Source organism: Cetorhinus maximus, chromosome 16 (assembly GCF_964194155.1).
Source record: "Cetorhinus maximus chromosome 16, sCetMax3.hap1.1, whole genome shotgun sequence".
Lineage (NCBI taxonomy): Eukaryota > Metazoa > Chordata > Chondrichthyes > Lamniformes > Cetorhinidae > Cetorhinus > Cetorhinus maximus.
This window is the reverse complement of record NC_135894.1, coordinates 56,821,854-56,839,129: the sequence shown is the minus strand read 5'-3', so window position 1 is coordinate 56,839,129 and position 17,276 is coordinate 56,821,854. Positions and strand designations below refer to the sequence as shown.

The following is a 17,276-nucleotide window of genomic DNA, read 5'->3' as shown; positions in this document are numbered from 1 at the left end:
TAAATAATTCATCCCATTAACTTTCTATCCACATGATTAGCTTTTCTTGCCTGCCCTGTTTTCCCCTTTTCTTCTCACCAGCCTTGTACCCCTGCCCCAAATCTTATTAAAATAAAAACATAGGACCAGGAGTAGGCAATTTAGCCACTCAAGCCTGCATTCCCATTCAGTGAGGTCATGACTGATCTGCAACCTAACGCCATATATCCGTCATTGCCCCATATCCCTCAATAACTTTGGATAACAAAAACTTATCAAGCTCAGCTTTAAAATTTACAATCGATCTAGCATCAATTGCTATTTATGGAGGAGTGTTTCGAACCACTACCACCCTTTGTTTGTAGGGGTGTTACTAATTTCACTCCTGAAAGGTCTCGCTCTAATTTTTAGATTATAACACTAGGGACCAGACTCCCCAACCAGGGGAAGTACTTTCTGCCTGCCTAATAATACTTGAAAACTTTGATTAAGTCACTGCTTAACCTTCTAAATTCCATATATACAAGCCTTAGTTTATTTAAACTCTCCTCATAATTTAACCCTAGGAATCCAGGTATCACTTTGGTGAATTTATACTGTACTCCTTCCAAGGCCAATATATCTTTCCAAAGGTCTGGTGCCCATAATTGTCCACGTAATCCAAGCCCACGTCTCAACTCGCACCATGTTCCGTTCCCCTATCACTACTGTGCTCACTGACTTACACAGAATCATACAGTCACAGAGGTCTACAGCACAGAAAAAAGCCCTTCGGCCCATCGAGTCTGCGCCGGATAAACAAGTACCTAACTATTCTAATCCAATTTTCCAGCACTAGGCCCATAGCCTTGTATGCCTTGGCATTGCAAGTGCACGTCCAAATACTTCTTAATTGTTATGAGGGTTTCTGCCTCTACCACCCTTTCAGGCAGTGAGTTCCAGATTCCCACCACCTGGTGGGTGAAAAAATTCTTCCTCACATCCCATCTAAACCTACCATGCCCCCTGGTTATTGATCCATCTACCAAGGGGAAAAGTTCCTTCCTGTCTGCTCTATCTAAGCCCCTCAAAATTTTATACACCTCAATCATGTCCCCCCTCAATCTCCTCTGCTCCAGGGAAAATAACCCCAGTCTATCCAATCTCTCCTCATAACTAAAACTCTCCAGCCCAGGCAACATCCTGGTAAATCTCCTCTGCACTCTCTCTAGTGCAATCACATCCTTCCTATAATGTGGATTCCAGAACTGCACACAATACTCTAGCTGTGGCCTAACAAGCATTTTATACAGTTCCAGCATAACCTCCCTGCTCTTATATTCTATGCCTTGGCTAATAAATTGGTTCCTGTTCAAGTAATGTCTTGATTTTTAAATTCTCATCCTTGTTCACAAATCCCTCCATGGCCTTGCCCCTCCTCCCTGTTTTTGTAATCTCCTTCAACTCCGCAACCATCCGAGATATCTGCACTCATCTAATTTTTGAGCATCCCCGATTTTAATTGTTTCACCATTAGTGGCCGTGCCTTCAGCTGCCTTGGCTCTAAGCTTTGGAATTTCCCACACTCTCCAGTCTTGCTACCTTACTTTCTTGCATTAAGACGCTCCTTAAAACCTACCTCTTTGACCAAGCTTTTGGTCATCTGATCTAATGTCTCCTTATGTGACTATGTGTCATATTTTGTTTTATAATCTCCTACAAAGCGCCTTGGCATGGTTTATGACATTAAAGGCGCTATACAAATATAGAATGTTGTTGTCTAACCAGTGCTTTGTATAGCCGAAGCATGACTTCTACCCCCATGTATTCTAGTCCTTTAGATATTGAAGGCCAAAATTCCATTAGTCTTTTTGATTGCTTTCTGTACTTGTTCCTGACATTGTTATGATCTATATGCCTGGACTTCCAAGTGCCTTTGGATGGCCTCTGTTTCTAGATTTTGCCATTTAGAGAATTTTTAAAAAATTCATTCTTGGGATGTGGGCTTCGCTGGCTGGGCCAGCATTTATTGCCCATCTCTAGTTGCCCTTGAGAAGGTGGTGCTGAACTGCCTTCTTGAACTGCAGCAGTCCATATGATGTAGGTACACCCACAGTGCTGTTAGGAAGGGAGTTCCAGGATTTTGACCCAGCGACAGTGAAGGAATGGCGATATCTTTCTAATTCAGGGTGGTGAGTGACTTGGAGGGGAACTTCCAAGTGGTGATGTTCCCACCTATCTGCTGCCCTTGTCCTTCTAGATGGTAGTGGTCGTGGGTTTGGAAGGTGCAGTCTAAGGAGCCTTGGTAAATTCCTGCAGTGCATCTTGTAGATGGTAGACACTGCTGCTACTGTGCATCAGTGGTGGAGAGTGTGAATGTTTGTGGATGTGGTGCCAATCAAGTGGTCTGCTTTGTCCTGGACGGTGTCAAGCTTCTTAAGTGTTGTGGGAGCTGCACTCATCCAGGCAAGTGGGGAGTATTCCATCATACTCCTGACTTGTGTCTTGTAGATGGTGGACAGACTTTGAGGAGTCAGGAGGTGAGTTACTCGTCACACGATTCTTAGCCTCTGACCTGCTCTTGTAGCCGCAGTATTTGTATGGCTAGTCCAGTTCAGTTTCTGGTCAATGGTAACCCCCAGGATGTTGATGGTGGGGGATTCAGTGATAGTAATGCCATTGAACATCAAGAGGCGATGGTTGGATTCTCCCTTGTTGAAGATGATCATTGCTTGGCACTTGTGTAGCGCGAATGTTACTTGCCATTTGTCAGCCCAAGCCTGGATATTGTCCAGTTCTTGCTGCATTTAGACATGGACTGCTTCAGTATCTGAGGAGCCGCGAGAGGTGCTGAACATTGTGCAATCATCAGCGAGCATCCCCACTTCTGACCTTATGATGGAAGGAAGGTCGTTGATGAAGCAGCTGAAGATGGTTGGGCCGAGAACACTACCCTGAGGAACTCCTGCAGTGATGTCCTGGAGCTGAGATGACTGACCTCCAACAACCACAACCATTTTCCTTTGTGCTAGGTATGACTCCAACAAGTGGAGAGTTTTCCCCCTGATTCCCATCGATTCCAGTTTTACTAGGGCTCCTTGATGACACACTCGGTCAAATGCTGTCTTGATGTCAAGGGCAGTCACTCTCACCTCACCTTGGGAGTTCAGCTCTTTTGTCCATGTTTGAACCAAGGCTGTAATGAGATCATGAGCTGAGTGATCCTGGCGGAAACTGGGTGTCAGTGAGCAGATTATTCCTAAGCAAATGCCACTCGTTAGCACTGTTGATGACCCTTTCCATTACTTTACTGATGATAGAGAGTAGACTGATGGGGCGGTAATTGGCTGGGTTGAATTTGTCCTGCTTTTTGTGTACAGGACATACCTGGGCAATTTTCCACATAGCCGGGTAAATGCCAGCGCTGTAGCTATACTGGAACAGCTTGGCTAGGAGTGTTGCAAGTTCTGGAGCACAAGTTTTCAGCACTATTGCTGGAATATTGTCAAGGCCCATAGCTTTTGCAGTACCTGCAGCCACTTCTTGATATCACATGGAGTGAATAAAATTGGTTGAAGATTGGCATCTGTGATGCTGGGGACCTCAGGAGGAGGCCAAGGTGGATCATCCACTCGACATTTCTGGCTGAAGATTGTAGCAAATGCTTCAGCCTTATCTTTTGCATTGATGTGCTGGGCTCCCCATCATTGAGGATGAGGATATCTGTGGAGCCTCCTCCTCCAGTAAGTTGTTTAATTGTCCACCATCATTCACAACTGTATTTGGCAGGACTGCAGATCTTAGATCTGATCCGTTGGTTGTGTGATCGCTGAGCCCTGTCTATCACTTGCTGTTTAGCAAGTACTCCTGTGTTATAGATTTACCCGCTTGACACTTCATTTTTAGGTACGCCTGGTGCTGCTCCTGCTATGCCCTCCTACACTCTTCATTGAACCAGGGTTGATCCCCTGGCTTGATGATAATGGTAGAGTGGGGGATATGCCGGGCAATGAGATTACAGATTGTGTTTGAGTACAATTCTGCGGCTGCTGATGGCCCACAGCACCTCATGAATGCCCAGTCTTGAGTTGCTAGATCTGTTCAAAATCTATCCCATTTAGCATGGTGGTAGTGCCACACAACACGATGGAGGGTATCCTCAATGTGAAGGCAAGACTTCACCTCCACAATAACTGTGCGGTGGTCATTGCTATCAATACTGTCATGGACAGATGCACTTGTGGCAGGCAGGTTGGTGAGGATGAGGTCAAGTATGTTTTTCCCTCTTGTTGGTTCCCTCACCACCTGCTGCAGACCCAGTTTAGCAGCTATGTCATTTAGGGCTTGGTCAGTAGTGGTGAGCCACTCCTGGTGATAGACAATGAAGTCCTCCAGCCAGAGTACATTCTGCGCCCTTGCCACCCTCAGTGCTTCCTCCAAGAGATGTTCAACATGGAGGAGCACTGATTCATCAGCTGAGGCAGGATGGTACGTGATAATCATCAGGAGTTTTCCTTGCCCATGTTTGACCTGAGCCTTCATGGGGTCCAGAGTCGATGTTGAGGATTCCCAGAGCAACTCCCTCCCCACTGTATACCACTGTGCTGCCACCTCTGTCCTGCCGGTGGGACAGACTTTTAATTCCACATTTTTATTGAATTCAAATTCCACCATCTGCCATGATGGGATTTGAACCCGAGCACCCAGAGCATTACCCTGAGGGTCTCTGGATTACTAATCCAGCAACAATACCGCTACACCACTGTTCTATCCTTTTTGGGTCTAAAGTGAATGACCTCACATTTTTCTACCTTAAAATCAATTTTCTAAAATTTTGCCCATTCGGTTAAATCCATCAATATTTCGGACTGAGCAGAGGTGTTCCACAAAGCAGTCACGCAATCTGCGTTTGGTTCTCCCCAATTTAGAGGAGACGGCATTGTGAGTAAGTAGCCCAACTTCGTGCCATTATGTGTATGTGAATGCCAAGTCTGTCAGTGAGATACTATTGGATTGAAAACAAAAACAGAATTACCTGGAAAAACTCAGCAGGTCTGGCAGCATCGGTGGAGAAGAAAAGAGCTGACGTTTCGAGTCCTCATGACCCTTCAACAGAACTCTTATATCACTATTGAATTGTTTTTATCACTATTGGATTGAATCTTGTTGTGGAGCAGGGCAACTTGTACAGGAACGTCCTGATTCCTACATTTACCTGTGCATGTGCAATTTTTTTTATTGCGTTCATGGGTTGTGGGCTTTGCTGGCTGGACCAGCATTTATTGCCCATCCCTAGTTGCCCTTAAGAAGGTGGCGGTGAGCTGCCTTCTTGAACCACCGCAGTCCACGTGGTGTAGGTACACCCACAGTACTGTTAGGAAGGGAGTTCCAGGATTTTGACTCAGCGACAGTGAAGGAACGGCGATATATTTCCAAGTCAGGATGGTGAGTGACTTGGAGGGGAACTTCCAAGTGGTGGTGTTCCATCTATCGGCCACCCTTGTCCTTCTAGACGGTAGTGGTCGTGGGTTTGGAAGGTGCTGTCTAAGGAGCCTTGGTGAATGCTGAACATTGCAGTCTGATTTATTCCTTCATAATGGAGAGATCGCTGTTAGTCTCACTGTTGTTTCTATAGCAAAATCTGGCCCAATTTGTTTATAGAAGCTGGCTGATGTGGCTGGACTGTGTCTGGTGCTTCCCTCCAGTGGCACAAGATGGTATACTCTCCACACAGGGATTTTTAAGTATACGTTTATGATTTTGCTGTATAAGGCGCTGCCCAAAACAACAATGCGCATGTTAGCCCTAGGATACAATTTATTTCTCACATTTTCATGAGATTATGTGTGTGACCATGTGTGTGATATAATATATCTGGAGGATTTTTTCTTTATCCTGGAAAAAATAAAACTGTTTTTGCTGTAGTATGAATCACATGTGTCATATGCCTTCAGTCCAACTTATTAATCATCATCTTTACTATTTCAATATATCACACTACTTTCACTGTGTCTGTTGCAAAAATACAGGAAACAAGACTAAATAAAATCCTCAAAATGCAGATTAAAGGACAAGAAATAAGTAAATAGAAAAATAGAAAATGGAGCAGGCAAGGGGAGTAACAGATATTCAAACCATGGAGAGGAAGGTGGTGGATGAATTCATACAAACTACTAAACAGAAGCTTGTAGCTGATATAAAAAAAAGCTTCATAAAGGATTCTTTAATTTGTAACATTGCTTTCTCCCCTTCTCACTAGTTCTGCCTAGATAATACACTATGGGCAGAATTTTGCCCTAGGTTGGCGTGCGGGCCCCACCAGCTCGGCGGTGGCGGGCAGCTGAACTCTGCCGCCGAAATGGGCCCCGCCGCCATTTTAAGTGGGCGGGCCAATTAAGGCCCACCCAGCAGACTGCCCGACGGGAAGTGCTATGCGCTTCCTGTGCGGGGTGGGGGAAGGAATCCCCAACTTTCGCGCAAGCGAAAGAGTGCACTGCTCCCTGAGACTAAGTGCTGTGTCAGGGAGATCACTGACAGGTCAGGGAGATCACTGACAGTTCTTCAAAGTGTCAAAATAGAAAAATAAAAAAAAATTAACATGTCCCCCTCATGTGACAATGTCACATGAGATGGGACATGTTAATAAATCTCACATAAAGTTTACTTACGATTTTTAAAACGGACATGAAACCTCATCCCGCCAGTGGATGGGGTTTCATGTTTTACCAGAAGCCCGCTGGGGCTCCTGGCCTGTCCGCCAGCCTTAAGATTGGATGGCCAGGGCCTTTAGTTACCTCAATTATCCTGTCAATGGCCTCAATTGGCCATTGACAGGTTGGCGGGCGAACAGCTGATTTCGCCCGCCTTCTCGAATATTTAAATGGGGCGGGATTACGTCGGGGGTTCCTCCCGTGTCATTTTCCCCTCGGCGAGCGGGCCCCGCCCCCAAATCGCCGACAGGAAAATTCAGACCTATGGGTCTGCTTTCAGGCAACTTGCTCTCAGCCTCTGCAGCTGTCTAGTCAGCCAGTTGCAGGACAGTGGCCTGAGGGAATCTGGCCAGTAATTTTGCTCTGCACCTTTTGCATCTACTCTCTGTATGTTTCCATGCAGCTGCACAGCTGAGACTGTGAATTCATTGTTTGCAGAATTGTCGTACACACCTTTTAATTGCAGAGAGTGTTTTAAAGTTGCCTGTGGGATTGTTAGCAGTTCACATCGATTTCCAAGAGCTTTTTGTGTACTTTGAAACCAGTCTGTAGGCAGTAATCTTTCTCGGGCCTGCAGCTTTCTGGAGGCTTCCATTTAGCCTGGGGGTATGGGCTCTGATATCTCCACTGGAGGCAGTGATACCCTGGGGGTATGGGCTCTGATATCTCCTCTGAGGAGGAAGGGAGGGATAGAATAAGGAGGAGGCCAAGACTGGACAATCAGCCTCCAGGGGAGCCGCCTTTGGGAGGCCCGGCACAGGCACAAGAGGCGCTGGGCCAAGAGGTTGTCAAAGCTGGAAGGGGCCGCAGAAGACGCCACTATCCTGCTGCCAGGGTATACAGGCGGCAAAGCAGATACCTCAATATGACTGAGGTGCAGTGCCAAAGGAGGCTCTGACTGTCAAGGGAAACAGTCAACCGCATCTGTCAGATGATTGGCCCTGAGATCTCTCCATTAACTGTGTTGGTGGACACCCCATGCCAGCAGCTCTGAAGCTCACAGTTGCCCTCCACTTCTATGCCTCTGGCTCCTTCCAGGACTCGGTGGGTGATCTTTGCGGTGTCTCCCAATCAGCTGTCCACACTTGTGTCAAGCAGGTCACAGATGCTCTGTTCAGGTGTGCACTGACCTTCATCCACTTCCACTGTGACCAGGCAAGTCGGGCACAGCGAGCCAGAGGTTTCGCAGCCATTGCTGGCATCCCCCGCGTCCAGGGTGCTATAGACTGCACACATGTGGCCATCAAGGCGCCAGCAGGTGAGTCCGGTGCCTTCGTCAACAGGAAGGGATTCCACTCCATGAACATGCAGATAGTGTGTGATCACAAGATGCTGATTCTACAGGTACTCTGGCAGCTCCCACGATGCCTACATCCTCAGACACTCACAGGTGCCGAGGCTCTTCAGTGCTTCAGCTCGGCTGGATGGATGGCTGCTGGGTGACGAGGGCTATCCCCTCAGAATGTGGCTCATGACGCCTCTTCGCCATCCAAGAACAGAAGCTGAGCAGCGGTACAATAGGAGCCATGCCTCCACAAGGGCTGTGGTGGAGAGAGCCATCGATCTTCTCAAGATGCACTTCCAATGCCTGGACCGCACAGGGGGCGCACTCCAGTGCCCCCCAGATCGCGTCTCTCTGATAGTGGTAGCATGCTGCACTCTGCACAATCTTCCGCTGGAAAGGGGGGATGCAGTTGACGATGAAGACCTTGACGCAGTGGATGAGGCTGCACATGGTGAATCCAGCAGTGGCTGAGAGGATGAGGAAGCACAGGGCGATGATGAGGGGCAGAACACGAGGGTGAGAGAGGGGGCGAGGGCGAGAGAGGGGGCGAGGGCGAGAGAGGGGGCGAGGGCGAGAGAGGGGGCGAGGGCGAGAGAGGGGGCGAGGGCGAGAGAGGGGGCGAGGGCGAGAGAGGGGGCGAGGGCGAGAGAGGGGGCGAGGGCGAGAGAGGGGGCGAGGGCGAGAGAGGGGGCGAGGGCGAGAGAGGGGGCGAGGGCGAGAGAGGGGGCGAGGGCGAGAGAGGGGGCGAGGGCGAGAGAGGGGGCGAGGGCGAGAGAGGGGGCGAGGGCGAGAGAGGGGGCGAGGGCGAGAGAGGGGGCCGGGCAAATGTGAAAGGGATAGTGCCTGCTGCCCTTTAAATATAGCATCCACACCTTTAACCCCTTGAGGTAATGATGGGAACGGCGACTTCCTGCCTGCCCCCACCATGAAAAAATCAACTAGCACCTTGTGATGCATATTTAATGAGCTGAAAAGTGAGTGGTCAGCCACTCCAGCGGAAATCACTCCCACTTCCATGCCCACCACCGAACTTAGGCTCCAGAACGGAGATTTCGACAAATGTTATTATGGAGTCTGCTTTCACCACTCATTCAGGCAGTGTATTCCAGATTATTGCAACTCATTGTGTTTAGAAAAATGTTTCCTTTGTCATCTCTGGTTGTTTTACCAATCACATAAAAAATGCAAGAAATAGGCACAGAAAAAGGTCATAGAATTCATCAATCCTGCTCCACCATTCAGTAAAACCATAGCTGAACTTACAAATCAACTCCACTTTCCTGTCCTATATATACACTCTTAATTCCCCTAGTACCCAAAAACATACCAAGTATCCACTGCAGTAGAGAAATTCCAAGATTCACAACGTACTAAGTAAAGAAATTTCATCTCACTTCGGTCCTAAATGGCCAACACCTTATCCTGAAACTATGACACCTATTTCTACACCCTCTAGCCAGAGAAAACAGCCTCTCAGGAACTACCGTCAAGCCTTCTAAGAATCTTATGGGCTGAATTTTCCGTCCAGTGGGAGGGCATGCGCCCCACCTGATTGGGCATAAAATCGTGCAAGATGACGTTGGCGAGCGTCCCGGCACATAGCACACTTGCGCGATATTTCGCTCGGGGGGGCGCATGCAAAAGTCGGAAGTGCGCCCACCAACAATTAAAGAGGGCAACTAAGTCCATTAACAGCGCGACAGTCTCCGATTTTTTGTGGCCTGTCCAACCTGACAGTTGGCGGACGGGTGAATCGGCCAGGCAGACTTTGCATTTTTCATCAAACCTCATCCAAGGGTGGGATGAAATTCCCATTATGAAGTAAAATAAAAATAAATATCTGTGGGCAGCATTTTTATCAGCTATATTTTCACATGATTGTGATGCATGGACATTTTTTTCCACTTTTAAAACCTTTATTTGATGATTTTCAGGTCTGCAGCTCCGAGGCAGCTGTCTGCCTTCAGGGAGCTTTCTCGCGGCACTCACCCTTGCCCGCGGTGACATCATCGCCAGCCCTCTTCTCGCTCCCACCCCGGCAGCGCTGAGCATTTCAGTATGCGTTTCATGCTGGCTGGCTGTTAATTTGCCAGCCAGCGTGAAATCGGGGTCGGGTGCCGATCGCAATCGGTGGTCCATTTCCCGACCGCTCCCGGGCCCGCCAAAGGTAAAATTTAGGCCTACATGTTTCAATGAGATCACCTTCCAGGGAATATAAGTCCATTGTACATGTCCATCTCTCCCAATAAGACAGCCTTCATCCCCAAAACTGACCCATTTATTCTTATTCTCCATTTTATATCTGTTAACCAATCCTCAAACGATGCTAATATACACTCCTTTGAGCCCTAGTCTTGTGCAACAATTTCTCATCTTACAGAATGCCTTCTGAAAATCCCAATTTTCTACATCCTTTGGTTCCCCCTCAATTACTCTGCTGGAACAATTTTAACATTTGCCAAACACAATTTCTCTTTCATTAAACTCTGCCCAATTTTTCAATCGCCCTTAATTATAGATTCTTGCATTTCTCTGACATCAGGCTAAGTGGCCTATAGTTCTTTGTTTTCTCTCCCTCTCCTTTCTTGAACAGCAGGGTTCTATATGTTAGCGTCAAATACACCTTAAATCTAGAAAACATAAATTCTGATTACCGACCATCTACCACTGTAAACAGTTTCTCCTTATTCACTTAATAAAAACCATTCATGATTTTGAACACCTCCTTTCACCTTTGCTGCTCTAAAGGAAAGAGACCCAAGTTTCTCAAGTCTCTCTACATTAGTGAAGTCCCTCACCCTATTAATAAAGGTCAAGAAACCAATATGCTTTTTTAACAGCCTTCTCAACTTGTCCCGCCACCTTCAGAGATTTGGGCATATATAATCACAAGTTTCTGTGCCTTCGTTTATGTTGCATTTCCTTATTTTATTACCAAAACATATCACTACTCACGTCCGTGTTAATTTTCACCTACTATGTGCAATTCACTGTCTGTGTCCACCTGAAGAGTGTTATTATCCTCCACATTGTTTACTACATTTTTGAGTTTCATGTACCGAATATAGATGCGTAAAAGTCAATTTTGTGTCGAAGTCAATTTTGTGTCGATTATGTGTAAAAGTCAACCCAACGACATTTGGCTTAAAAAACATAATTTTTCACGTATCTCATGCAAAATTCAATGCAGTTCTCCTTATCCACCCTCTCCATCTCGTCAGTGAAATTAATCAAGTTGATGTAGTATCCGCATTCACCCTCTCTACCTCTTTAAGAATTTAGTCAAATATGATTTGCCTTCAACAAATGACTGCTGGCTTGCATATATTAATTGCTTATTAATTCTGTCCTGCGTTGTTGGCTCAAAGTTTCCCTGGTGTTAGGCCAGCAATGTTTCATCTAAGCTGTAAGTGTGCACGCCTGTACAGCAATTATGAACATAACGCATAGGCTGCTCACAAGCTGTCTCGAAGATGCACAGTCACACTAAAAAAAATTAATAGGATCATTTGTTGCCAAGTTTATCCCTCTCCTTTTCGTAAACAGAGGTCTAACATTTGCAATCCTGCAGTTCTTTGGCAACAACTCCCATATCCAAGGATGATTGGAAGATTGTGGCCAAAATCTCCACAATTTCTACCCTTGCTTCCTTCAGTAACCTACAATACATCCCACCTGGACTGGGTAACTTTTCTGCTTTGAAGATTGCCAACCTTTTTAAGTACCTCCTCTTTATTTTTAACTTAGCCAATATCACTACTGCCTCCTCCTTTAACACTACATTGAGAGCAGCCTCTTTTCTTGTGATGACAGATCCAAAGTACTCATTTTAGTACACCTCAGCCATGCCCTCTACCTCCACAAGATCTCTTTTTGGTCCCTAATCAGCCCCATCCTTCCTTTGATTGCCCTTTTACGATTTATATGATTCAAAAAGACTTTTGGCTTCCCTTTTATATTAGCTGCTAATCTATTCTCAGACTTCCTCTTTGCTTCTCATATTCTTATTTAAGCTCCCTCTGTACTTTTTACATTCACCTTAGCGCTCCACGATGTTATGAAACTTACAATTGTCATAAGCTTTTTTCTGTCTCATATTAAAAAGGAAAATTAGCATTTACATAACGTTTTTCATGACCATCGGACATCTCAAAGTACTTACAGCCAATTAAGTATTTTTGATGTGTAGTCACTGTTGTTATGTAGAAAACACAGCAGCCAATATGTGCACAGCAAGCTCCCACAATCAGCAATGTGATAATGGCACGATGACCTTTTTTTAATGTGAACTGGGGATAAATATTGTCCCGAACACTGGGATAATTACCCTACTGTTCTTTGAAATAGTGTCACAGGATCCTTTACGTTCAAATATGGGCAGAGAGGGCCTCGGTTTAACATCTGATCTGAAAGACAGCACCTCTGACAGTGCAGTATTCCTTCAGTACTGCATTGGAGTGGCAGCCTTGATTTTAATGCTTGATTTTAACCTCCAGATCTTTCGTCATACAGGAAGTTATAGATTTCACTGAAGTTAGCCCATCCTTCTGTTAAGTATTTTTTACACTTGATTGTACCTTGCCATTTTTCATAACTATTTTAAACTATAGGTGCACCCCCCTGCCTACCCCTTGAGAGTAATATTGATGTGAAGATATTTTTTTGGAATGACAATAGAAGCTCAACAAAGAAAAGGTAAAACATGGGAAAACATTATTTTAAAGTGATCAATTTCTTTACAAACATGCAAGTCTTGGTAAGATAAGTCATGTTGCACAACTCTGAAATGGAATGGAGTTGTAAACTTCCTGCTGGCTCACACTTACCATCAGTAAATGTTCTATGCACCCATTTAAACTTTTGCTAACATTGCTTAATTTCATTATCCATAAAATATTGAAACGTTGTATAAAAGGGCACAGTTCTCATCATAAACTTATGGTCCCCTTCTTTCAAGCTTTATAATTAACATATGATTACTTATGTGATTCATTCTTAAGTGGTTTTATCTCTCCCATCACCACCACCCCCCAAACCTGATGATTAGATCAACTGCACACACTCCTGATAAAGGTACACTTCATCTACTAATTTTGCCATCATAAAACAATATACCAAAACTAAATTCTGTATTCAGTTCCTTATTATGCAATATTTTTGTGGTCCAGTGAATCTGCTCTTGCACCCCACCTCCCCCAGTGTGCTATTAAACGTCCGCTGACTCTAATTGTGCCTATAGTTGGCTGCTCCATGATGCATTCTTTTTTTATTCACTCCTCCCACCCTCCACTGATTTCTCTGCAGCAAAATAATTTTTGGTGTGTTGGTTTTTTCTTTTAGCCCAATGCTCACTTGTGTTTGCTGTGGGGGCCAAGAATAAACACTCACATTTATATAATGCCATTAATGTCCCCATAAAAACATTCCAAGAATTCCACACTGTGAGGCCTAGACAGCTGAATGGTAGGGCAAAGGGACTGAGGCTCATGGTCAGAGTCAGAAGAAACAAGAGTTTTTTGTGGTAGGAGTTAGAAAAGCAGATGAGCTGGAGGACATTACAAGGCAAGGTCATGAACAGATTTAAATCTGAGGCTAGAAAGACATTGAGGAACTTGGAGACCATAGTCTGGATTTTCATCCTTGAGGCAGCTAACAGGAGTTGGGAGAACTCCCAATTGGCCCGCCTGCCTCAGAAGAGAGTGCCTGCAAGGACGGGGTTTTCATTGTGGGGGAGGGGCGGGAGATGGGCTGCAGTCGGGCCAGCCAACCCGGGAAAAAGGTCGTAAGTAGCCACAGGGGCTGCTGGGTGCTGAAGCGGGCTGTTTAAGAGGCCTGTCTCCATAATGTGGAACTTTATCCCAGATAAAATAAAAACAGAAATCCCCCCCACCCCTCATTCCTCCACACGTTCCCCCCGCTCCATCCATGCCACCTCATGCTGCACTTACCCTCTATGGCCCCTCATGCTCCCCATGGCAAGCTATGTCCCTCCACCCATCTCCTATGGCTCATGCTCCTTATACCAAGCTGGGGACTTCCATGACCATTGGTTCTATACAGTGTATAGTGGGTCAATGAATCCCATAATGACAGTAGGATATGTAAAAAAAAAACTTTTATAAAGTTGTTCATTCATAACTTTCCACTATGTTAAAAAAAACTCCTTTTTACTAACGGGCAATAAGAGTGTCAATCACCCAGAGTCTTAAAAATTTCAATAGCTTGAAACCTCTTAACCTTGTGTAAATAAACATTGTGCAATTGACAGCAGTGATCAGAGCTGTCAATCATGCAATATTTTCTCTAGGGCTCAGGTGTTTCAACAAACGAACAGGTTACTGAGCTCTCAAGCAAGCCTCATTATGTATGGTGGGTGGTGGGGCATAGCTTGGCATAGGGAACCATAGGGGTTATTTGGGGGGCATACTTTAGCATGGAGGGCATAAGGGGCCATGAGAGTTGTGGGGAGCATACTTTGGCATGGGGGCACATGAGGAGGTCCTTTTGAACTACCTTTTAAAAGGTTCCCTCGTGCAGACTATTATTCACGACACCTCTGAAAAACTGGCCTGACTACATGGAAATAGTGGAAGACTAGGACATGCCTATCTCTGCAACGGAGCTAGCCGGTCAGGAGTGCAGGGTGCGGCCTTGTGACCAAAACATGCCCGCAACCTTAAAAGGCACTCCCGAAAATTGGAAACCCCAGGAATGGGATCAGGAATCCCAGAATTGGTTTACCGGCTGCCATTTTTAGAGGCTCCCAAGTCATCCCGACTTGGTGAAAATCCAGCCCAATATAGATCAGTGCACGGTAGATGTGAAGCTGGCATTTATTTCTAATCCCTATTTCGCCAGTCTAATTCAACAGAGTGTTTTGCTAGGCCACTTCTGAGGGTAGTTAAGAGATAATCATATGGTGTATTGCTATCACATTTAGGCCAGGGTGAGTAAGGAGGGAAGGATTCCTTCTTTAAAGGACATTAGCCAACTAATTTATTTCTTACAATTCAACAGCATCATGCTCACATTTACTGGTAGCAACTTTTCATTCCAGATTTTTAAACTGAATTCCAATTCTCAGTGACAAGGTGGGACCTGAACTCAGCATCTGGATCACATTTTGAGTGAAACCAAATTTCCTAAACACGTCCAGGGTTGTACATTTTGCAAGGGGCTCATGGAATCAAGGACTGCATAAATGCTTCAATAAATTGTAAAATATTTCAGTTTTGGGAGGCATACACCTCCCTGTCCTGATTTTGGTAAACTTCGCGGATTTTATAGAACCTGCAGAACATCTACAATCCTATAAAGGTTTAGTTAAACATAAAAAACTAATTTTTAAACTTAAAAAAAGTTCCTAACACAAGGAGCAAAGTTCACAGCAGCGAACAACAGTCGTGCACACAAACAGCTGGTTTGCCACACTGGACAGAAAGTCCTGGGAACATTACATCAATATTCCAATGTATCAACTTTCAAAAACATGCACCTCTCATGGTTGGCATCGCTGTTAATGCATTTGATGACTCACTGGCTCATGATTGCTGTTGCTGTTTAGGCAAAAGGTTTGTTTCTAATTAAATTGCAGCAATGCTCATTTTGCGTACATGCCATGGCGACAAAATTCATGACAACCCCGGCGTCAGTATTTTGCACGAGATCCTCATGCGCAAATCCGCGCTATGGGTCACTCACCGAGAGGGGAGTGAGTGTCAGTTATCTGTCAGCAATAAGACAACAAAAAAAAACTGTCGCAACGAGTGTGGGGCGGCTTGCACCGAGGTCGAGACAAAACATTCTCTTCATGCACCAGTGAAACATTTTGACAGCACTGCAGACTTGGCGCTGCAATGAAAGTGGAGCACACCCGCAGAGCTGCATCACTGCATTTGAAAAAAATAAAGGACACGTGGAGAATGTATAATGCTTCCTAGGGATGTTCCTTATAACACCAGGGAGATAGTTTACTATATACAAGGCATTTAGGTCACAGACTCACCGCTGCAGCAGCTGACAGGGAAAACGGGATGGTCAATGATATGAAAGATAAATGTGTGTGTGTTTGGGGTGGGTAACCCCAGGCCACCCCCTGTGTAAGTCACTCAATGGCCGGGGAAGGGGTGAGCCCCCGAGCTGCTCTGAACCCGGTTCATCGGCTGACAGGGATTGATCAAAGTGTAAAAACAAAAAGCTAAAAGCTACTGCGGATGCTGGAAATCCAAAACAAAAACAGAATTACCTGGAAAAACTCAGCAGGTCTGGCAGCATCGGCGGAGAAGAAATCAGTTAACGTTTCGAGCCTTCATGGCCCTTCGGCCTGTTCTGCAGAAGGGCCATGAAGGCTCGAAACGTTAACTGATTTCTTCTCCGCCGATGCTGCCAGACCTGCTGAGTTTTTCCAGGTAATTCTGTTTTTGTTACTGATCAAAGTGTACTCACTAGGAACCGAGAAGCGCTGGTGCCCTGATCGATAGCACCAACCAGAGGTATCCCGGACATGGTGAATGAGTTGCTCCTAAAACCAACTGTCTCCCGGCAACCGATCAAATGAGCCGCTGACCCCCGTCTCCACAGCGACCAGTTCCCGACGCCGCTGCTCGCATTGTCCCGACTCCCGGCCACCGCGCAGTGCCAGTGCCGGTGCCGACGCCGGCTCCGCCCCCCAAAGGCAACGCTGCAGCCAATCGCCAACAAAGGCATTGTCACACAGCCAATCAGTAGACAGAGGAAGCTGCCCCGCCCCTCTCCCCCCCTCCCCACCGCCTTCCTGGGATACCTGAGGCGAATGAGAGGAGGAGAGGCGGGCCTTGGACTAAGCACCTTTCCCAGTTGTAGGCTGGGCCAATGCCAGTTGCACTGCAATGAATATCTCGGAACCATCAGAAATCAGCTTTATGAGCAGAGGAGGTGTGTGGGCGATGTCCCATAATTGAGTGGCTGATTGGGAAAGGCCTAGGCCTGATTTCTCCTGCTGCTCCGACATCCTTGTACTGGTTGAGCAGAAATTTCCTCCCAAGTAAACATTGGCAAAATCCAAACTATTGCGTTCGGTCCCAGCTACCAACTCCGTTCTCCATCCACACCGACTCCATTCCTCTGACACAAAAGCAAAATATTGCAGATTCTGGAAATCTGAAATAAATACAGAAATGCTTGAAATACTCTGCAGCTCAGGCAACATCTGTGGAGAGAGAAACTGAGTTAAGTAACTCTATCAGGTCCAACATGTTTAATCAGCACAGGGATAAGTTGAACATAATAGGTTTTAAGCAAGTGAAATGGGGGGATTGTGGAAAAAAGAACCAAAGGAAGGCCTG

At 45.9% G+C, this 17,276-nt stretch overlaps 1 protein-coding gene across 1 annotated transcript in view; it reads right to left on the bottom strand.

The window, feature by feature from the left end:
* LOC144691599 (glycerol kinase 3) overlaps window positions 1-16,577 on the bottom strand; it is a 149,967-nt gene extending 133,390 nt beyond the window's left edge. The window contains exon 1 of the mRNA XM_078559850.1: window positions 16,399-16,577. Coding sequence (XP_078415976.1) covers window positions 16,399-16,458 — 60 coding nt within the window. The 5' untranslated portion in view covers window positions 16,459-16,577. The remainder of the gene's footprint in view (window positions 1-16,398) is intronic.
* Between the last annotated feature and the right edge of the window lie 699 nt (window positions 16,578-17,276).